General features: G+C 50.7%; 2 protein-coding genes across 2 annotated transcripts; both read right to left on the reverse strand.

Annotated features, from left to right (window-relative positions):
• Positions 1-390: 390 nt before the first annotated feature.
• Positions 391-1755, reverse strand: LOC140948846 (peroxidasin homolog). Its single transcript, XM_073398116.1, has 3 exons — positions 1101-1755; positions 468-746; positions 391-416 (listed from the first exon to the last, which is right to left on the reverse strand). The coding sequence occupies exons 1-3, from the start codon at positions 1747-1749 to the stop codon at positions 391-393; spliced, it is 954 nt and encodes a 317-aa protein (XP_073254217.1). The 5' UTR covers positions 1750-1755.
• A 12991-nt stretch (positions 1756-14746) lies between these two features.
• On the reverse strand, positions 14747-15388 carry LOC140948847 (uncharacterized protein F54H12.2-like). Its single transcript, XM_073398117.1, has one exon. It carries the CDS (start codon positions 15386-15388, stop codon positions 14747-14749), a length of 642 nt encoding a protein of 213 aa, XP_073254218.1.
• Between the last annotated feature and the right edge of the window lie 7694 nt (positions 15389-23082).

The following is a 23082-nucleotide window of genomic DNA, read 5'->3' on the forward strand; positions in this document are numbered from 1 at the left end:
CTCTGATAAGGAAAAACAGGGACACCCAACGTCAATTTTTGGAAAATATCTGTTCGGAAGACGATTTGAGATCTAGAATTTTCGGAACATTTATTGTAAAATTTCTTGCTTGCGTGGCCTTCCGACCTAGGATTTTCGAACATCTAAAAAATGGTATAATTGTTCATGTTTAACGGATTTTTACCCTAAAAAAGTCACCTTGAATTTTCGGGAGCCTTTTTTTTGACTGAAATTTTCGAAAAGATAAGTTTTGATCCCTATAATTCTCGGATCACAAGACTTTCAGCTAGGAAATCCGAACAGATGAAAAATTTTTAGGGGATAAAAACATGCCTATATCTACCTTTTAAATGCTAAAACTGGGTTCAACAGTGCTATATTTAAGCGATTTTAAACTATGCTCTCGTTGGGTGCCCCTGTAAAAAAAAAGCAAAAACAACAATAACAAAAAACACACGCACACATACCTAGCTTTAGTTGTTGAACTGCCACGTTGATTGTGGCCTTCTTTGTCCCCATTGTGTTCGTTGCAATGCACTCGTACAAACCGCTGTCAGCAGGAATCAAATTCTTAATGATTAGTGTCCCTTGATTTACTTCAGTTTTTCCAGCTGGCAAAGGCATTCTCAGGCTACTCCAGTTGATGACAGGACGAGGGAAACCTTCAGCTTGACAAACTACTTGAAAATTAGTGCGCTCTACTGGTGTAGCGAGTGATGGTGGAACGTTTGTGAAAATTGGAAGACCTGACAGAAAACGATAAACAAGCGATTTATAACAACGAAAATCTGAATAGAAACCACTGCGAGGTTTGGGACGAAGAAGCATCAATTCTAAAAGGTGGTACTAATTTCATAAGTTGTCATATTTTAATAAGTAAATAATTGTAGATACTTATAAGTATTAATATTAGCGGCATACTGTTTGTAGAAGTTGACAGCCAGACAAAAAGGTAAACAAACAAACAAAAGCAACACACACAAAACAAAAGACTGAATTAAAGCAACAATAAATAAGGTGACCAGTAAAATCTCAACTTTGAGTGTGATATAATCCTTGCCCTTTACAGGCGTCAATTGTTATGTCTAAGAAGCTCTTACCTCTAATAGACAAGTTACCAGTGGCCCCAGACGATCCAAGAATGTTCCTGGCCTGACACGTGTACTGCCCAGCATCGCTGTAGTTCAGATTCTTCACTATTAACTCTTCCACTTTAATCAAATACTTTGCTCCTGGCATAAGCTTTCTATCCATGAGACGCCATTCGACCGCAGGGGGAGGATTTCCGCCAACTGTGCAGTAAAAAGTCGTATTTCCTCCTTCATCCCTGGTCTGTTCTTCCGCTGACAACATTACTTGTGGTGCAGATATCGATTTCCCAGGCCTTCCAGGTGGTCCCGGCATGCCTTTTGGCCCAGGCTCTCCTTTGTCTCCCTTTTCTCCTCTCGGTCCCGCAGGACCCGTCATTCCTGTTTTTCCGGATTTTCCAGGTGGTCCCATGGAACCTTGAGGCCCTTTCTTTCCCTTTTGTCCCCTCCTGTCACGTGGTCCCATTGCCCCTGTTGGACCAGGAAATCCGGGGGGACCTGCGGGGCATATCTTTTCACTTGACTTACAGTACTTGAGTGGCATAAGTTTCTCAAGCTGTTTTGCGATTTCTTCTCTTACGTCATTTACTGTGATACTATTTGAAGTGTCGTTTAATACTTGCCTTCGGTTTCTTGGTCGGATGGTTGTTGTAAATACCATTTTTGACAACGGCACGGCTGCGGTAAAAATGTTGTTATAGAAATTATAAAAATTAATGTATCAAGTTTTTCGCATTAGGGGGTCTGTCGTTATACCAATGGGTTAGTACTACATTAGGCCAGTTCAGCACAGACAGGGTGGTTAATAACCGTTTCTTTTCTTTTCCCTATTATTTTTATTTTCGAATCTCCATTTTATCTGACTGTTTCTATTGATTGAACTATTTATAGGAGAGAGACACCAGCACCTGTCCCTTAGTCCGCCGAGCGACTATCGATCCTTTTCCTTCTTCTCCTGTTTCTTCAGTGGAATTTCCTGGGAATTTTTGCGCTTCATTGCTACCTCTCTTACTGGGCATGCTGTTTTTGTTTGTATGTTTGGATTTGTGGATCTAACTTCATCCTACAGTTTATCCTGAGCTATTATTAGTTCCTTTCAATTCATAGTATCACGCAATTAATGACCTTTTGTCTTGTCATCAGTCCAAATTCATGTCTTGTAATATAACCCAAAGGGTTTGCTTCTGTTAAAGTAAACCTAGTTTCCTGCTAGACCTTACCTGCATGGAAGGCTTTTGAAAGGGAAGAAGAAGGGGAAAATTTAATCGCCGAGAGAAAAAGAAGGAAAGCAATTTCTATACAGTCTAACCTCTCCTTATTAAAGAGGTTTGTCTGTAAACAAAGGCTCTAAGAAAATCAATATCATTGTACAGTGTTCTTTTTGCAAATATGAGTGGCCTTATGCTAAACTAATAAGAAACAAAAAACAATGCAATATCATTCAACTTAGCTACCTATAAGTAACATTTACCTAATACTTGCTTACTTCATTCAAGACATAAGGCCCTAGCATTTTACCTGAGGTATGGGAGATCCCTCCTGAAAAATGTGTCCGCATCTTCTTGTAAAGATCTTTTGGCGTAACTTTTGTCGACGAACGAGTCATCCATTAAACAAGCAGGGCAAGTAATTAATACGGGATTCCAGTGCGATCACTCGCTCGTTTGTTGTTTCATTCTTCACCCAGAGACACCCGCCAACGAAAACTAATATGACAGAAAGGAATGATGGCCTAATTGACGGAACAAAATCAAGGAGTCGATGAGATTTTGGCGAGTTTAAAGACTTCATTTCTGCAGCTTCACAATCGTTTCCTTTAGCAGGGCTTCACTCGAAGACAGAAGATTGTGGGAAAGGTGCCAGTAAAACTTGATCCTTTAAAATTTGGCCAAGGAAAACATGAATATTCTTTTACCTACAATTGACGTTAAAGCTTTCCTCCTGGCTGTTGACCGGCACCTCCATGTCACCTCTTCAAGTTACATTAACGTCACGAACTCTTAGTGTAAAGGAAATACCGCTTATGGTAAAATTCATTAAAATAAAGGACCGTCAGTTTCCAAAAAAAAAAAAAAAAAAAACTATGATTATGCCACGGAACTTATAAGCTCTTTGTTGGTGTGGCACTTAATATTTGGAAGTTGCGCGTATTTCAGGGCGTTACTGAGACTGAGCATCAGGCATTTCGGGAGGGTGTAGGGGGAGGAAGGAAGGGAGAAGCGAAGAGTAATTAAAATGCCCCTCCCCTAATCCTTAAGCAAGGTTTACTTTATAAACGTCAGTTCTGCATTGCACAACAGATAGACAAGTGACCCGTTTCTCGAATGAAATCCCCAAATCAAATAATCAAATCAGAACCTAAGAATAAAAGCTGGTCAGAGTTCAGTCAAAAACCAGCCCATTTTTCTTTCTTTCTTTCTTTCTTTTTTTTTTTTTTTACATTCTTCAATTTTCAACTAATCTCCCTTGAGTTTTTATATTCGTCCCAAGATAAATTGAAGTCATTGTAATTGGTTATGCAAAATTTCGGGCGGTAAACAAGGTGTATTAAGGGAAAATGATTGTGAAAATGGTGGAAAGGTCAAATCATGTTATCTTCAAAACTGTTGATTCAATTCTAGCAGAGTCGCGTGGATCTTTCCGAGGTAAGCGACGTTTCTTGGAAAGAGCGAAGCTACTCTGCTAGCAATGTAAACCGGTTGAATCCTCAATCTTTAATGTAGCCAGTCGGTTTTGGAGTTCGGGAAAGTGGTAAACAAAATTTGTAGAGCCTACTAAATGTGAGACAGCATCTTAAATCAAAAGTCCGATATCATCAGATGCATACGCGTCTGGAACTTTGTTGCTGATGAACTGAACCTGCACATGAACGCCGTGAATGATTTTAAACAGGCAATGGTAGAGTATTACAAAACCGCCATTAAGTAATTACGACTGTGAAAATCCCCGCATTTGAAGTCTGTCTGTCTTAACTGTAATAAGTGTCATAGTCTTGCCCAGCCTATCTCGTGTTGCTTTGAATTTTGTGATTATGTATTTTAGCTATTCTAATATTTAATTAATTTTCTGGGCCCGCAGAGTAGTCATAGAGGCTACAATAAGGACTAACCAATCAGAGCGAAGCAAAATTTTGGGAGAACCAATCAGAATCGAGCATTTAGCCCACGTGACCAAATTGACGTCACAAGCTCCCAAATATGGTCATTTTGTTCACGTGACCCCATGGGGTAAAGAACACGCACACACAAGAGGTGGATCCACATGCTTCACATAGTTTTATTGAACGTACCGCGTAAAGCCTGGTGACAAGTGGGACGTGTGTGAGGTCCTAGTGACGTCACGCCCTTTTTTTATTTCTTACAAATCTAATAGCAGATCAAGTTCATCCCCAATCCTCTCGTAGCCATAGGGATAGCTGGATCGAGTGGTCACATCGATGACGCGCTTGTCAAACACCAACCCATACTGCTTCACGCGCGGAACCACTTGAATTTGTTTCTTCTCTAGATCCCGTGTGAAATGATAAGGAGTGACAATGTTCAAATTCCGGCGAGCGTCCTGAGGCGAGTCTAGTTCCGAGAGAATGTTCTCTTTCATGGTGTGAAAATTAAGAATGGCGGACCCCCGAACATTCAACGTGAAACCGCGGACCTTGCACACCACTTTACCTGCGCGAGTCGTGTACCCATAATTCTTGGCGCCCCCCGAAACAAACTCAGTGATGACGTCTCCGTCCAATTCATCCGTCATATCGCCCAGAAAATCCCCGGTGGCAATACTGGGTTGACCTGGACGCCACTTGTACACCACACTGTCGGTATCATAGTAGAGCACTTGCTGTTGAAGGGTGTCGAGGGACTCGTAGAGCTTGAGCCGAGCATGACACGTGGTGAACGCCGCCACGAAGATATTGGTCTTGGTGCCTTTGACGGCATTGTCTTGGACACTGGTGTAAACGGCCTCCAAGATGTCGTCGGTACAGAGACGGAGGGTACTGAGATCGAGAGCCGCATCGGAGATCAGGCTGAACAAATGGGCGGGGTTTTGAACGGTGACGGTGGTGGGTTTGTTCATGCGCTCCCCAAACTTGCCCCAGAAGCTGTTCAGCATGAGCTTGGCCGTGGCCTTGCGACCGGGATTTTTGGCAATGCTGGCAATGTCCAGTCGGATCCCCTCCCGTTCCTGGTAACGAAGAATGTACTCTCGTTTCTGCTCGAGGGTCTGACACCAACTGGGCCACCCCGCGGATTCTTGTTTGAGTTTGAGCCAAGTATTGACGTAATCAGCGAAAAGACCCGTTTGGCGTTGCTCGGGGGGAAAATGCCAGACTTCGTGGATCTTGATGAGGGTGTACCCTTTTACCACGGCTTTGACCAGCTCGGGGGTGCACCAGGTCCCGCGTAGTGTGCGATCCGCATCCGAATGAGGGCAATACTGGGTTCGGGTCAACATGGGTTGGGCTTGCTCTGTCTGGACACAGGCACGGCAGAGAGGAAAGGTGAGCTTTTGGCCACAGCGTACAGGCAAGACGGGGTGGAATAGGCCAGCCGGTGGAAGAATATCCACCGTAGCAATACCAAAATAGGACTCCAGGGACTGGTCGGCGGGTTGGGTGATGATCTTGGGATGACCAATAGGGTAAGGGCAGTTCTTATTCACCCACGGGTACAAGGAGGTCACATCCACATAGCGTATTTCCTCCCCCTCTTCAGCCACGGCATGGAGAGCCACCGCACCGGTGCGACCCCCAAAAAAGGCGTCACGGGGTTCCAGGGGAGCCACCAGATCAAACGAATTCAGGAAACGTTGGACGGCTTCATCCGTGTCCACCAGTCGGTCCCAGTCACATTCCCACATTTCGATCACTGTGTAACTTGCTCGGAGCAGAGCCATACGTTTGGAGAGCGTGGCCTGATAGAGTTCCTCCACGGTTCGATCCGGTGTGGCATAATGTTTGGCGTTTCTCATGGGAAAACAGGTGGGACAGCCATGATAGAGACACCCATGAAATTCGTAGACGGTTCGGATCAGAGGATCGTACCCATCCACAAAATAACTGTTCACGAGGGTCCGGACAAACTGCTCGCCCCCATTCCGGACATGTCGAATGCGGTCAGCACTGGCCCCCTCCTTAGGAATAAGATGTTCTTGGTAGTACAGCCATTGTAGGGCCTTGAGGGATTGATTGACTTGGGCGCCTCGCCAACCCCTTAGTGGTTCGACGGCTATAGTATCGGGGGTCAAATGATGCTTGCGCCAATAGAGATTGCAGGCACTGGCGATGGTGATACACTTGGCCATGGGATTGAAGCCAGCCTGCCGTTCAAATTCTTGCTTAAAGGCTTCACACCCCGCTTTCAACAGCGCCACATCCGATTTGCAGTACTCGATCATTTCTTGACGGAAATCAAAACGCATGTTACGACGGACTTGGTCGGCATGCCAACGGGTCAGTTCGTCTTTCTTTTTGACCATCATGCCCTCGGGATCGTAAAATTCCAAATCGGGGATGCGGCCCACATACTGTTGATGATCCGGGGTATTGAACAAATGAGGAAAGAAGCCCTTCTTTAATTCGGTCAAATTGAAGGTGCTGGGAAAGGAGGCGAGTGGCATGGGCAAGAAACACAGCGAGTCAATGAATTTGACAGCTCCGCTCCTGAAAGACAACACTTTGGCGCCCACCGTCAGTTGATCCACCACTTCACGTTGTTGCTGGTACAGTTCGTGCAAAATAAACATGCCGTCAAAGCCTTTCAAATTGTGAAACACCACGAGAATGGTCCGTTCACCCTCTGCGTCCGGGAGAACCGTGAGATCATCCAAATCACGCAAAAATTGTAGGGCACAGTCCTCCCCGTCCAACACATGAATGGTCGTTTCTTCACTGGACGAATAACACAACAAATTGGCTACAAACACGCCTTCCGCATTCCGCATGGCTTCAAAATCGGCGTAAACAAACAGGGGAGGGGGTGGCGCCACCATGCTACCTCCCCCCTCCTCGGTTGGTTCTTCTTCCTCATTCCCTGCCACGGGTTGAATGTAACACTTGTGGTATTGGATGGACACCCATTCCTGAGAGACGGGACACTTGGCATACCCGCACTGGTGACGTTGGTTAGGGAGGACGGTGTACTGGGCCTGACATTTGAGACAGGTTTTGATGGATTGACATTGCTTGCTGACCACATGATGACGAATGCAATGGTCGCCGTAAAACTTGCGGTGACATAAGGGGCAATACTCCGTGGGGCGGGTGCCACGCACATAATCTGAACAGTCAAAGCGACCGCACGCTTTGCAGCGTCTGCCTTGACAGGTGTGATGGGTCCGATCGTTGTTGTTGAACCCTCGTTCACAGTCCAGGCAATAATAGGAGCGATTGACAAACGCAGGAAAAGACGTGCAGCCATCAAAATGATCATTGGATTTCAATAAACGAATCGGATGAGGGGCATCAGGGCCTTTAAAGATCAGAAAAAAGGGTTTCATCCGGGTCATCACCAGCAATTGATATTGAGGCCCTAACGTCTGTTGAAATTGACGCAGCTCGGGTAAACCACAGGGACCCTCCGCGACTCCCGCTTGCTGATGGAGGGCTTGGGCTTGTCGTAACTGCACAGGAAGACCACGTCTGAGATTGTTCCAGTCGCGAAACCCGTCCACGCCTTGATCTTTATGGCAATGGGCTCGCATGGTGACGATAGCGCGAGCACAGCATAAGGCATCTCTGTTTCGAATAGGAATGATACATTTCTTTTTCTTGTTGTCTCGATCCAGGCATAGACGTCCCACATTGCGTTGTTTATGTCGACCAGACCCTGGTCCAGGCATAGAGACAAACACCACATCCACTTGGAAACCGCGATCGGGGTTGAAGGCTTCATTGCTGTTCAACTTGCCGGCTAACGTCGCTAACATTTCATCCAAACGAGCCATGCGTTGTAAAAACTCCCCCACGGTAAAATTGACTGTTTGGTAAGCATGGGTGACTCGCGGCCCAGTTCTGTTTCAATGGCTTGATGGAGTGCTTCGGTCAACGCCATACCAATATTGTCTCCAGGGACAGGATCCCGCAATTGCCGTAATTGCGCATTGAATTGCGCCCGCTCCACCACATCACGCCAGCGGCGTCGTCGACCAATGGGTTGCATACTGAATTGAAAGAGAGGGCCACGGGCGGCAGCCCCTCCCAACTGTTCCCAACGATCATAAGCGCGGTCCAACAGACCATCCCCTTCGTCATCGTCACTGAAAGGATACGCCTCCGCCATGACAGCGGCAACCAATTTGAAATTTCCCGCGCTGGACGTGGACTTTTATAGACCTTCTCACGTGATCTCTCCTGCGCTGGGATTGGTGGACCCAGCTCAGGTGAGAGTCAGGTGAGGGGGTTTGATTGACAAGAGGAAGATCAGGGGTGGTCCCCCCCATGGGTACAGAGTCCTTCCATCTCCTCTAGGCCTGGACCGAGATCCGTGATTGGTGGATTGAACCCTAGATAAAGTCCATCGTCCAGAACAGACGTCAGTGTGCGTTCGAGATGCCCAACAAAGATCCTGAGAAAACGAGAGAGTTGAAACACGCGTGGTACGTAAAGAACAAAGAGAGATTGTTGCAGCAGAAACGTGAACGGCGGGCGGCCAAGAAAAAGTTGAAACCACCCAAACCGCCTAAACCCGCTCCGACACCCGAACAGGAAGCGCAAGCCCGAGAAGCCAACCGACTGGCCTGTCTGCGCTACAGAACCAAAAACGCAGCCTATGTACGCTTGCTGAACCGTGACTACTACCACCGTCACCGCGAACAGATTGCACAGCAACAGCGGGACCGTCGTGCCAGAGAGAGACAGACCAGAGAGAGTCCATTCCGAAAGTTACGGGCCTTGGCAGACGTGTGTGCTGCCCGTTTGCTGGAATTAGAGCATGGATACACCCACATCGAGCCGAAAAAAGCGGGACCCCGAGAAAAATAGGATTCAACAAAAACTGTATCGACAGCGACAGTATGCGGCTGTCAATGGGATCGAGAATACAAAGGCCCTCAACCGTCGACGCTACCACGAGCGCATGGCACGCATGAAAGCCAACGGGGAATACGAGGCCTTCAAAGCCAAAAAAGTAGAGTATGGGATGAAGCGCTACTATGCCATGTCCGAGGAGCGGCGTAATGAGGTGAAACGGAGGAACGCGCAAGCCCAAAAAAACTGGATGGCGAAAATGAAGGAAGAGGGGACCTACGAGGCCTACAAACATCGGCTCAATGAACGGCGACGGGCGTTGCAAGCAGAGAAAAAGCGAGTCTTGGGCGAAGAGGGGTGGAAAGCCTTGCAATCAAAAAAGTACGAGCAACGGATGGAATCGATTCGGCGTCAACGTTGGCAATGGTTGGACGAACAATTAGAGCGTCCCTTTCCCCTCCCGTGGTTGCCGTTAGACTGGTCCGACTCCGAGCCTGAAGAGGACCCTGTACAATCGACTCGTTCAAACGCGTTACAACAATTGCAGCAGTATTTGTAAGAACAAAGAGGAGTTTTATTAAAACATGTGTTTATATCATTCAATCTTGTTATCTTGTGATGACTGTGTTCAAATTAATTACATGCCCAATCTCAGTTTGGTTTTCATAATGCGTCTGAAAATACGCTCCGTCAGGGTTTTGCGGCCAGGGAGTTGATCAATCTTGGCAATCATCTTGCGATCCGCCACCCATTTATCTTTCAAGGTCTTGGCTTTATCATAGTCCATGTCATGCACTTTCGCAATCCTGTCTAACCGGTTGATGCCGGGATCCCCACGGGCCAAACGTTTTTTCAAATGGGTGCCAGGGCCCATGTACTGATAGCCGGGCCAATGAAATTCAATGCCCGTCTTGTTGAGGAGGTTTTGCACATCAAATAACTTGCCCCCGCGTTGCGATCGTCGTCGTCGCCTCGGTCGGGCACGGGAGGTAGCCGCCACACGACGTCTCCGTCCCATCACGGGGTTTTCCACGATTTCCAATCCAAGGCTTTCTTGGCCAGACTGGTGGCTTTCTTTTTGGCGACCCCGGCGGCTTTTTTGCGAATCCCGCGCTTGACCGCTTTCTTGATAGAGTCCACACGTTCACTGGGGGTATCCCAGGGTTCTGTGCCAGGCTCCTCTGAAAAGGGCAGCTCGTGTGCCAACTCGGCACTGCTCACCTGGGGCGTAAACTTGAGTTTCTTTTTGGCACTCGGGGTGATGTTCGGTTTAGGCGGGACAGGTGGTTTTCTGGGTCCACTCGGCGTGGAGCCTTGTTTTATACCCTGGGTGGCTTTGACCAACTGCGTGAACCACGCTTGCATAGGCCCCGCCTCAAAATCATCATCCTCTCCGGGCGTGGTGGCCCCTGCGGCGCGCACACCCCCCGCTGGCGCTCCAAAGGGTTGACGCACTTTTTTGGTCCAATGGCGTAACTGACGGCTAACGGCTTTGAGTTGCGGCCGTTTCCAGGCATCGGGGACCTCGCTGGTCAGGAGGACATGTTGTCTGGCCGCCAAATCCGCGGCTTTACTCAAGCGAGTATCTTCCACCAATTCTTGTTTGTACTTCTCTTTTAATTGTAAAAAAGCAGGGGCGTTGTCCACCGTGGTGCTCACCATCTCGGGTTCCATAGTGCAACTGAGGTGTCTTGTCTAGCGCATGCAACGTTTATAACATCGGTACAGTTCAGGCCAGAGGGCGCCGCCGGTTTGAGCCATCATGATGGCGCGCCGTCGTTTCACCGAATGCGCGGGTTTGGCCATGGCGCGTAAACTCTGGGCGTGGGGTTTGAGCAACGTGATGGTATGTCGAGAGCGGGGCACGGTGCCACGGAGCGTGTTCATCACCAATTCACTGATGGCATTGATCTGATCCGCATTCGCCATCCGCAACAATTCTTGTCGTTTATGTTGATTGGCTTCTTGTAAGACACTTTTCAAGAACGGGGCTTGACGTTCCATGCGCCACGCCATGCTGAAGGTTGAGGAATTGCCACGACCCCGCTCTATTTATGGTAAATTGGGCCCCACATGAACGACACAGTGCCCCATGATAATGCCGTTGCATATGACGTCGACATCGCTGACACAACGCGGCCTCGATCTCCTCCGTCCACTCTAACGTCAACGTGATGGCCTTACGGGGGGTCTAGTCCGGTCGACGAACACGGACCCTGGGGTTGTATTTTCGGAGCCACAAAGGCGAGAGAGCCATTGCCAACAACGGTAGCCTACCTCCGCGTTGCAGACCACGTCGACGGCGTCGTTTTCGGGGGACATAACGGTGTCGGCGTCCATTGGGTCCACGGACCATCCTCCAATAATGTCTGGGTCCCTACCCAGCGTGTCTTTTATACCTTTCTCAGTGTTTTAAACCCGCCCCACCCCGTTCGACCTAACATCCGCTGAACCCGTCGTTGAATGAATGCCTGTTGCTTGGCACTGATCTTGCCCACTTTTTTCTTTTTCTTTTTTCTCAAGGCGATGGCTGCCCCGACGGCAATAGGGAGGAGGAGCGGGAGAATACCCCCTCGTTGCTGTCGGCGTCGTGTTCGTCGTCGTGGACCACAATGCATGATAATCCCTTGTCTGTCCAACGAAAGACACGCCTCTTGTCTTTTATACTATTTTTTTCACATGATGGAACAATTAAACGATTCCCCCGCATAGCGTTTCCGTTTGCCGGATGCCACTTCTCGTCGGCGTTTTTCGCCAATGGCAATGGCACGCTTGGTTTGATGATCCCCAATGGCTTTGGTGATCCCATACCCGGCTTTGAGAATCCCGAGAGGCAGACCGGGCCCGACACCCCCCACTTGACCTCTTCGTCGTTTGGCGGGGGGTCGACGTCGGGTCGTGGTGCGTTTGCGTTTGCGTCGAGGGGCCATCCCACTTCGACATCGGCCACACATGGTTTTGGGACGGTCGAAGGAAGGACCCCTGTTTTTATATCTTTTTGTTCACGGGCGTCGACCCCGTCCACGGGCTCGGCCACGGCCACGGCCACGACCTCGGCGGGGCGGTGCAGGGGGCGGACTTGGACTGGAGGTTCGCGTGGACGTGCGACGTACCGAAGGTCGGCCTCCCTCTTCATACACGGTGGTGACGGTATTGGTATGCGTGATATTGCGAATGCGTCTCCCTCGAGCCCGTTCTTGCGCATCTTCGTTCAGCAAATCCAACCGTCGCCTTAAGCCTCGCCGTCGATCCTCGTCGTCATCATCTTCATCCTCATCCTCCGACGGAGGGGAGGAATCGGGGGACGGTGGAGAGGGCACGCGGGGACGTCGTCGCGGTTGTTTGGCAGCCACGGTGGGACGACCCGTCGGGGTCGTCACCGTGGAGGTGGTGGTCCTGGTGCCGGCTCCAGCACTGCGTCGGGCGGTGGAGGGGCGGGAGGGAGCCGTGGTGGTCGTGGCGGTGGTGACAGGGCGTGGTCTGGGTCGTCTGGAGCTGGTGGTGGTGGTGGCCGTAGGGCGTGTGCGGGTGGACGTGGTGGGACGGGTTTGGGTGGCTGTCGTGGTGGGAGCGGTGGTGATAGTGGGTGGTGGTGGCGGTGGCGTGGTGGTGGTGCCTGTGCCTGCCACGGGGGGTAAGGTGAACGCCTCCAAGGCATCGTCCACATTGACCGGGTAGGTCAAGTTAAAATCCTCAATCTCTTGATCCAATTGGGCTCGATTCACGGGTTGGGTCAATTCCGCGACCATGTCCGTCATGGTATTGAGATCTGGGGGAGGGGCGGTGGGCGAACCCACCCCGGCGGGCGAGAAGGTCGGGGTGTCCATGCGGACCGATAAGTCACGTTGTTGTCCGCCTTCTCTTTGCCGACGGACCCTGGCGAGTTCTCGTTGCAGCTCGTTTTCGAACGGCAGGGACATCCACGGGCAAGGTATGGACTTGCGCCTTGCCTTCTCGGCGCGTTAAATGACTCCACAAGCGGTACCGATCATCCGACGCCGGATGCACATCCAACATCAAATAGCCAAAGGGACGGGACGTGATGCGTTTAAATAGGCGCAAGACTTGACGCCATCGGTCGGGAAAGGCTTGCAGTAAAATGGTGCGTATGCCCGTTTGATCCCGGGGATTCTTGAAGGCCACAATGTAATGCGCGTTGCGATTAATGGTCTTGGAAAATTTGCCAGGCGGGAATAAATCTTGCGTCAAATACAAGACGGTGATGTTGCGATGATGGGAATCTTTGGTGAACAAATCCAACACGCGTTTGTCCTGTCCCCCTTCTTCCATCAAATCGTCCAACACCAGCACCCCGCCGCGCGTCCGGCCAAACCATTGGGTCAAATGACGGGGGTCCGGTAACCCGCGATGAAACTGAATCCCATCTTTCTTTTGCATACGATCAAACCGGGGTTGCCATCGGTCGTACGCATAGACGATCTTTTAGGGTTGGACTTGAAACACGTTGAGGTCCCGTAACCATTGTTCCACTAACTCGCTCTTGCCACTGCCCGACGGGCCAGCGATAATCACACTACTGGGGTGTCGGATCATCCTTCCCACGGTCGAGGCAGACGTCGATAATGACCCGTGGCCCCTTTAGCACCCATGCGTTTATACCGTTTGCTTCGTCCCAATTTATAGCCGATTTTGGCCGCTTTGGCCAACACGCTCATGATGCCTCGCCCGTTTTGACGAAAGCGGGGTCGTCGGGAGGAAGCGCGCTGCCGTCGTCGTTGTCGTCTGTGACTGGGCATGCCGTCCAATACTCGCGGTAGAGGCGTGGCGATTCGAACTGAATCAGGTGTTCCATCGTCTCTCTTAAATGCGTTTCTTTCATGGTGTCCATGTACTGTTTGAGGGAGACCCAGTCCTGGTCTTGGGCCAGTTGGCGGGCCACCAACCAATGATACCCATCCCAGGCATCCACCCCTTGGACGGTGTTCACCCGTTCAATGGGGTGTAACCACCAATACAGGGTTTCTTCTAACATGAAGGCGTCAATCACACGCTGGACATCCCCTCGCGTAATCATGATGAGATTTCAAATGACCACTCTTTCACCACACATCTCGTTTTATGGTGTTTTTTTATTTCAACACTCACAAGGATTACAAAGCATAAAGGCCTGGCGGCTCACATTCTTTTGCCCTCCCTCTGGGCGGGCATCGACTTCATCTTGTACTTCTTGTTTAATCACCCGTTTCAATTGCTCGGCCACTTTCTGATCATTCAACACTAAATTGTCGCAACTCCATTGCCCCAAAAAGTCTTGATAGGACTGGCCTTGAGCACGGGCTTTCAAGAAAAATAACGCATAATGGCCACAGGTCTGACTATCCAGGGCTTGCAGGGTCTGGTCACTGCGGATCAGGTGCTTCCATTGACTCCACCATTGGTGCAGGTCGGGGTGGGTGTACACGTGCAGGGGCAGCCCATAACTGTCAAAGATCTCGCACTTGTTCTGTTCCGTCCACAGGCCCAACCAATGTTGTCCCGGTTCTCCCGCCGGATCGGTGTTGACAATGTAGGCTTGACGGACACTCTTGGGAGGTGAACGGGGTAACTGGTCGGCGGGGTACACGCCGTGAAACACGCGTCGCAAGGTGGGATCTTCTAGGGCCAACGTGCGCAACACCCTATCACTGAGCGCTACAAACTCCATGACCGGTGTCTTCTGTCTTCTGACACCACTTCAGCCGTTGATGTTGTACTTTATACCTCCCATATGATTGATCTCATACATGTTTTCATACTCGCTCCAGACCAACACGGTGATGTTGTGATTGACAGCCGCTGCAAAATCAATGATCAGTCGCACATTGCCCGATTGACGGGGGTTGCGATACTGAGGATCATCGGCTTTTCCACTGGGTACATTGTTGAATAGGAACAACGTGCAGTTCTTGCCTTGTCCCCAATCACCAGGCAGCAGTAGGGGAATCTTGTCTTCATTGTAGGCACCCATGGCTTGTAGAAATCGATCGTACCCCAGTAGATCTTCATAGGCTTGATCTCCAGTCAGTTGCAGGGTTCTGTAAGGGTATTCTTCTCCATTCAAGGTCTGACGTATCTGGGTGACACCAAACTTTTCAAAGGCAAAGGGGTATCGTTGTAGGTCGCCATTGAAGGTATTGGAATGCAATAACCCGACCATCACTCGGTCAGGAAATCGACCCACAAACACATTGTCTTGTTCCCACTGGGTGGTTCGTCCATCGAAGGAAAAGGTGCGGATTTCGCTCCGCACCACGGGGTAGCGGGCAATCTGTTTGCCCAGCTGTCTTTCTTTCTGCAGTCTGACATAGACACTGGCATTCAAGGTCACTTTTCTCATCAGCAAGGTGACTTTGATGTCTTCTGGGTGAATGGCTGGAAATTTCTTAGCCACCAAGGTGCCTTTGTTAGGGGTGCCCATCATGTAGACGGTGTTGGGGTTGAGGAAGAGTTCAAAGTCCATCTGGACATTGGGGACCAACAATTTGCCTGTTCTGAGGGGTGGCAAATGGGGACGGATGAGGAACGTGTGCCAATTTTCGCTCAGCAATCGGCTCGTCAAGGCACGCAATTCTGCATTCCCACTCCAATTCGCATTGGTGGGGATATCCGAATTGGCTCCTGTGGCTCCCATGATATTCACCACATTGACTGCATTGACCCATCCTTGGGGGGCTAACTTGGTGGCTCCTTCTTCTCGGTTGTAGTTCAGGAGGGTTTCTAGGTAGGCTCTGTAATGGTAGGTGTTGCTCTGTTCCGTCATGAGGACCCCATTCATGCTCAGGGTGATGTCTCGAAAGATGGAGTGTCCAAAATTGTTGACGCAGTACGTGCTCTTGGAATTGTTGGCATCAGACGCTGCGGTCAAATCAGCGCTCAACCCATTATACCCAGCCGCTGGATCGGTCAGACGGACTTTGACTTTGAATCGGAGGGAATTGGTATCGTAATAATCGTCGGAGCCCGGGATGGAGAACGTGATGGGCTGGATACCCGTCAAGGCGGGTTGAAATTCCACCTCCCGAGAGGCTTCGTACCGATAATCCACATCGGGCACGTCAAACAGTTGGAGCGACATGATGCGGTCTGTCCCTGGGGTTCAACGTCGTCCCCTTTTTATACCCTTTCACATTCGTTGCTGGAGCCAGCGTTGCCTCCTGGCTTTTTCTTGGTTGGCCCACAACACCTGCCTGGGATCCCCCATGCGGATGCGAGTGGACAGGCCAAAAATCGTGCCCCCTTTCATCTGGCGAACTTGTCGAATCATCCTCTTCTCCATGGAGAGGGGGTCCGTCAGGCGGGAGGAGGTATACATCAAGGGATAGCGCGCCATGGTGGACTTGCCAAAGATCGTGCCCCCGAGTTGATACGGCGAGATGAACCGTCCACGGGCACGTTGCCGTCGAATGCGATTTTGCGTTTTGAGAAAACCACCCACGCGTACCATGTTTAACGTCCAAAGATGTCCCGTATACGTTGGGTCGCTCTTTTATAGGTTTTTTTGGCTTTGTGTTTGCCGCCCGCCCACACCATGGCGGGGGCTTTCCGTTTCAACCCACGGCTCAGTTGCACACTTCGATCTGCCCACGTGTCCGCGGCACTCTTGCCTCTATGAATATCTCGCAGTCCCGCTTGAGCTTGCTGCACGATCAGGGGTCCCGCTATTTTGATCAAGTCTTCGGCCAAGCCCTGGCCTTCTTGTGGGGTGACCACGGGCGTGTGGTATCGCGTTAAACTGCCTCCGCGCATGTCAGTTCACGTCGAGATGCTTTTTGGTCCCTCGTGTGGCGTGGGTGGCTTTTTATAGCTGTTTGAGACCGATGGTCACCAGGGTTTTGCCCGGGGGTAAGATGGCCAGGGGTCCACTGGTACTGGCAATCTCCACTTCTAAAATATCCAATTGTTGTCCTCGCACTTTGATCCATTGATGGTGCAGGGGTTCCGCCGTACTTTCCCCATCGCCGGTTCTCAACAATTGCACTTCCCGCAACAGGGGAAGCTTGCCACTGCCCACCACAGTGGATTCCACCAGATCCGAATAGACCATGACGGTGCGTTTGCGGGTCCCCACCAATTTTTCAAACGAGGCATTCAGGTTGTTAAACTGCCATTCCACCATCCTGGACAGATGAAGCCTCTTATTTTTCACCACAAATGTTTGATCCATCACATCCCTGGTCAAATCCGAGGGTTGCGTCCCGGCATAATGCGCTCCTTCCCAATAATAGTCTGTTCGATTCGAGGGATCCTTGGAGGGTGTTTGGCCATCATAGGTCACGGTAGGGCAAGTGAATTGGAGATTGGGGCCCAGCACATGCCCTACCACACCTTGGGGTTGTTCGATGAAGCCAAACTTTTCCGCTACCCCTAGATCCAGGGAAAAGGCGCTCGTGGCTTTGGTCTTGTTGCCGTTTAGCAACTCTCCTTTAGGCACTGCATGCAAAATCAGGGCATTGTCTTTCCAGGTCATCATGGGCATCCAGTTCTTTTTCACACTGACCAGGGGTCGTTCGTCCGCATCAAAGGTCTTGGCATAATCTTGTTCGTACATCAGTTTCTCCATGGTCGTGTTGTGCACTTCTTGCATCGCTCGTTGCCAAAACAGGTTCCTCGAGGTCACAGGATGTTTGGTACTCATGATCTCTTCCAATTCCACATAGTACTCCTTGGTCTTGAAACTGACCCGTCGATACTCTCCTAGCACATATTTGCGCGTCAAGTACGTCACACTGAATTGGATGATTTTGGTATGAGGATCCGCGGCGATGATGGCATTGCTCTGGCCTTGATCCGGGACCGTCAGCGACATCAAGGAGGCATGCCACCCCGCGCCCGGTAACACCAGCCGTTCGGGCAATCGCACCTTGAAACTGTTGTTGGCATTGTTGGGAAACTCGTTGGTGGGATCGCTGACCAGCGTCAGGCGTTTAATCTCGTTCATCCTGAGGAGGAGTGGTCTCCTCTGAACAGGGGCAGGGTCCTTTTATAGCCATTGGTTCACTTTCTGTTTGCTGCGAGGGACGCGTCCCACCAACGAATTGAAGGTGGATTGTTTGGGATGAAAACACACTTGCTGGGCAATGTTGGGAAAGGCCCGGGCTAATTCCATCAGGGTCATGCACGTCTTGGGTTTGGGGGGTTTCTTCTTGCGCATCGGTGGATGACGACCCGCGCGTCGACGTTGTTGTTTTTTCTTGGATGGGGACCGCAAAGCGCCTCGTTTCTTGGCATATTCTTCGGCTCGATGGTAGGCATTGGCGTACGCCCATTGCTGCTTGGTCGGACTGGCCAACTTTTCCCACCACGGCTGGGTTTGCCGTTGTTCGGCCGCTTTCTTCTGAATGAATTTCAACACGTCGGCGTCACTGGTGGGCGTGGGGGTGTAACTGGCTCGCGGTCGGCTGGAATCCGCCTGCACCTCATCGAGAAACCGCACCCGCTTTTTTCTTTTTCGAGGCGTGATTTTGACGCGGACCATGGTGCGCGGGAATCCAACTATCGTACTTGGCCGGCCACCCTTTCCACCGGACCAACACCCGGCGTCCTTGGCGTTTCAACACTTTTTCGACCCGAAATAACGAGTCGTCCGACACTTGCACTTTTTGAACATCGGGTTCGTAAAACGTGCCTTTTATAGGTGTGCCGTCCCATTCACTGAGTCGATAAGTGACGATCGGATGACGACGAACGTGCGTGACCACAAACACTTCTTCCGTCCACCCGGGCAAATACCCTTTTTTAAAGGGACGATGTTTCTTATTGAGACGCACCCGATCCCCTACTCGACATTTGGGCGGTGGGGTCGTTTGCTCCAAACGCGAGCCGTAGAGTCGGTCCCACACGACCGGGACCGTTTTGGGGGTGACTTGATGCGGGGCCATCCCAATACTGCGATGCTGGGTGTGATTGTAGGTATGGATCAAGGGTTGTAACACGTCCACGTACCGTAACGTATTGTGGGCGGTGAAATAACGGTACATGCGTTGTTTCAACGTGCGATGCCATCGTTCCACCACGGAGGCCTTGCTATCCCCATACGTGTAAAAATGATGCCACCCCTGTTGCTTGAACCAGGCTTGCACTTTTTTATTTAAAAATTCTTTGCCTTGATCCGTCTGCACGCGGAGCGGTCGTCGCGGCGAGGCTTGTCGACGAATCCTTTCCAACCCTCGGATCATTTCCGTGCTGCTTTTGGATTTGATGGGGACGGCCCAGGCATACTTGGACAGGACGTCGATCACCGTCAACAAATAGTTGTTCCCCTGATTCCATCGACGGAGTTTTTGCATGTCGACCAAATCCATTTACCATTGTTCGTCTCGGTCAAAGACCAACGTGGGCGCAGTGGGAAACCGCGTCCGTGTGGGTTTGTGGAGGGTATAACTCAACACCGATTGGAGAATCCGTTGCGCTTGCGGGGTTTTCAATTTATGGGCTTGGGCAAAGGGTTGGACCCCGCCCAAGGCCCCGGGTGCTTGGGGATCTTCGTAAGCGCGTGGCAACGACATCAAGACACTGACACCTCATTCTAGCCAATCTCTGTCTTTAATAGTTTTTTTCACACACCTACATGATTTTTTTCAAAACAAACACGAGCTACCAAAGTTCTTATGCAAATGGCGCCTGCTCTCCAAGGCTCGCTCCTTGGCTTTGATGGCTTCCCCAAATTGATTGGCCCACGGCCTATGCCTCTCCACAAAGTTCATCTCCCAGGGTGGGGATGTCTCCATCTCATGACCTTTTCCTTTCAAAAGGGGGATAGGTAGAACCTCTCTGGTTTGGATCTCAGGGTTTTTCAGCAGGGGGACTGCAGGAATGCCCCATGGTCTCACGGACGCCTTCTCATAGTCATGGACCTCAGGGGGTGTATCTCTCACCCATCGTCTCAGTGTGGGTTGCGCTGGCTCTCGGGGGCACCACAGCGGGCCATGGAGCCATTGGAAGTAGCCACAGGGGTCTTGTCCTGGTAGAAAGCTCCCACAACTAAAAAACACTTTCTGGTAATTCTTGCTGGTCCGGCTCAATTTCATCCTAGGGACCAACCCACATTTGCACTTGAGCTCCCCTCGTTGCAATCGGGCACGGACTTGAGGGTGTGTGTCTTCTTTCAATTTCTCCATCATCACCTCTCGACTATCTTCAAACAAATACACGGGACATCCTTTTTGGGGGCACTTGAACCTCAACTGGCCAAATTGGGTCTGGGGGTTGACGCAATAGATGTATTCACAAGGATGAAAGGGGCACGTTTCATACAGGAGCTTGTTCAACTGGGTGTCCATCTGGTCGAGGTCGTGTTCTTCCCATTCCCCGACTTCCTTGGCAGGATCGGTCTGACACGTCCCTTCCTCTAGACACTCTTCCTCATAATCTTTCAGGGTGCCCTCCATCAAGTCGTCCACTGAGGGGACGGGTGAGACGATGGGGGAAGGTGTGGGTGGTGGGTCTGCTCGGGGTAGGGCGTTCAGGGCCCACACGAGTTCACTGGTAGGGTTCGGTTCCACTTTCCTCTCTACAGCCTGCGCTTGATATGCCTCCGCTCCAGCTCGGGGCAAACCGATCAAAGTCATCTCGAGTTCACGGGTGGCTTTCATGTCTAGGGCTTCTTTTTCCCCCTTGGGTTTCTTACTACTACTCACTCGGCGTCGTTTGCGTCCTGTGGGCACCGCGGCAGGTTGAGTGGCTTGACGTTCCATGTCTGAGCGGAATGACGCTGGGTGCATGTCTGGCCTGCCTTTTATAGCCCATGTCCCTGCATCTCGTGATCCTCATACGATCTTTTTTCCACCAATCCTGTCTCAGCCCTTGAAACTCGTGAGGGTGGTGTGATCGGCGGGTTCACCAATCAGAGCACACGCCTTCCGCTATAAAACTAGCCGTGGCTCGAAGGCCATGCTCATTCATCACAGCCCTCTCCTATCCAAGGTAAGCGATCGTGGTGCTCCACGACGTGGGTCTCTTGGTGTTGTCTCACCCTAAAACACGGTGTTTCATTTTTTCACAGAGTATGCCCCTGACCATTTACACGGGGGGTGCCAAAGGCGTGGACACACATGTGGAACGATTATGTCAGTTGTATGCGCATGCGTGTGTGGTCCTCATCCCACCCTGTCACCCTCGAGCCAAGTCTCTCACGCCCTTGACGCAAACGGAGTTGGATGCCGCCACCCCCACCGTGACCCAGGCCGCGTTTCGATTGGGTCGACAAGTGCATCATCCCATCAGCCTCCAGTATATACAACGCAATTATTACGTGATCCAGCCAGCGTCCTTAGTCTTGGCCGTGGGCTATTTTGACGAGTGTCGCAAGCATCTATTGGGTGGGACAGGCTGGAGTGTGGTCATGGCCCAACTCTTAGGCAAACCCCTCTATGTCTTTGATGTGGATCGGGAAGAATGGTTATGGTGGAATCCCACCCTAGGTCAATATCAACCCTGTGAAGGCATGACCGAGGACAGTATCGCGCTCCCCACCCTCCAAGACAAAACCGCTATTGTAGGCACGCGGGAAGAAGACCCAGCGATCTATCCCACCCTGGAAGCTTTATTTAAACGTACATGAACATTCAACAGGCAACACGGTTCAGACCATATCATTTGTTTTTTTAATGTATATCAACGACAATAAAATTCATGGCTGACATGGTATTCATGATCAAGTCCAAGCGTCTCATGACTTTGTCCACCGTATCGTACGAGGCCTTCCTCCTGCCAATCATGACGGGGAGTCTTCCAAGGGGACACTTGGGGATCTGATGCTTGAAGGTGTCAATGACAAACGCAATGCCCTCATTCATCAAGCGGTCGAGATTGGGGGGTTGACGCGCCATCTCCACCATCATGCCAATCTGAAATCCAGACATAAAAGACCATTCAGTCTACCAAACAAAAACAAAACAACAACAACAACAACAACACCGTTCCCTTACCGATAACCGGTGATCCATGAGACGGTGGCAGTGGTGACACCCATTTTTCCTAGGGGCGTGCAACCGCACCACCACTTGGTTCCACCAACGGTCCTCGCCCAGATGTTGAGGGAAACCTGTCAGGTCGCATTTGGGTAGCCCCTTCAACTCCTGTACCACCTTCTTTCGCTTGTCCATGGTGTAGAAGCAATGGACCCAAAACATAATCTTAATCTGCACCTCCAAGGGCAACACGCGGCCAAACGGTTTGTTTTGGGGATCGACCAACCCTCGGCAGTCCATCTTGACAGCGCAAAACTCAGGCAACTGACCTCTCTACGTGGTGTTCCCCTTGTTTATCCTCCGGTATCCACCAATCACACACTCGCGCTAGACCCCCTGGTCCAGGGATGAAAAGGTGTACCCATGGGGGGTACCCCCTAGAGTCTCCTCTCGTTCATACTATCCCCACGTGATGGCTCTCCACCAATCACGTTCTCTGAAAGAGTCTCTAAATCACGTTGCGCGCCCTGTGTGGACTCATTCCAGTTTGTTCAGTCACGCTGATCAAGATGGTGAGTTCTCTGCAATCGATGGTGCTGTATACCATGCCGATCGCGATGTTGTTTGAAGCCCTGAAGATGTTGGACCGCCTCCCGATAGGCAAGGAATGCCTGCGCGCCATGTTTAGACGTTGTACTCACGAGGAATTGAGGGATTGGGCCAAAACGCTGCCCTGGGACCACCCTGTTGCCCGTAAGTTGGATCACGAGGTCCATCGCCGTCGCATGGCTGGTGAGTCTCATGGCTTTCATTTTTTTTCGGGTGTGGGTCCCTTTTCCTTATACCCTTTTTTTTTTGATTCATAGACGTGTTCAAGGGGTTTGAGTTTCTACGCACAGTGCTGTGGCCTGTCCACCTGTGTCTTTGCCCTCGACGAGCTCGACTCAATTGGGCCGCGCGGTTCTGGGTCCCAGCCTGTTCGTGTTGATTTTCATTTTTTTATTAGATTCTTGGGAGTTTGTGGAGAATCAGCCAGTGTGTCATATTTATCAGTGGGTCGCCCATCCCACTCATGGCGGAGTCTGTAACCACTGCGAGAGAATGATGGACGGGTTAAGATTAG

The sequence above is a fragment of the Porites lutea genome, chromosome 9, assembly GCF_958299795.1.
Source record: "Porites lutea chromosome 9, jaPorLute2.1, whole genome shotgun sequence".
Taxonomy (NCBI): domain Eukaryota; kingdom Metazoa; phylum Cnidaria; class Anthozoa; order Scleractinia; family Poritidae; genus Porites; species Porites lutea.

Bases quoted from the DNA above. Each gene is read 5' to 3' on its own strand.
- LOC140948846 (XM_073398116.1), bottom strand. From the start codon at position 1,749: ATGGTATTTACAACAACCATCCGACCAAGAAACCGAAGGCAAGTATTA. The intron at 747-1,100 runs GTAAGAGCTTCT...GTTTTCTGTCAG, and splicing joins TGGTAACTTGTCTATTAGAG to GTCTTCCAATTTTCACAAAC. The intron at 417-467 runs GTATGTGTGCGT...TTTTTTTTACAG, and splicing joins AGTTCAACAACTAAAGCTAG to GGGCACCCAACGAGAGCATA.
- LOC140948847 (XM_073398117.1), bottom strand. From the start codon at position 15,388: ATGAGAAAAGTGACCTTGAATGCCAGTGTCTATGTCAGACTGCAGAAA.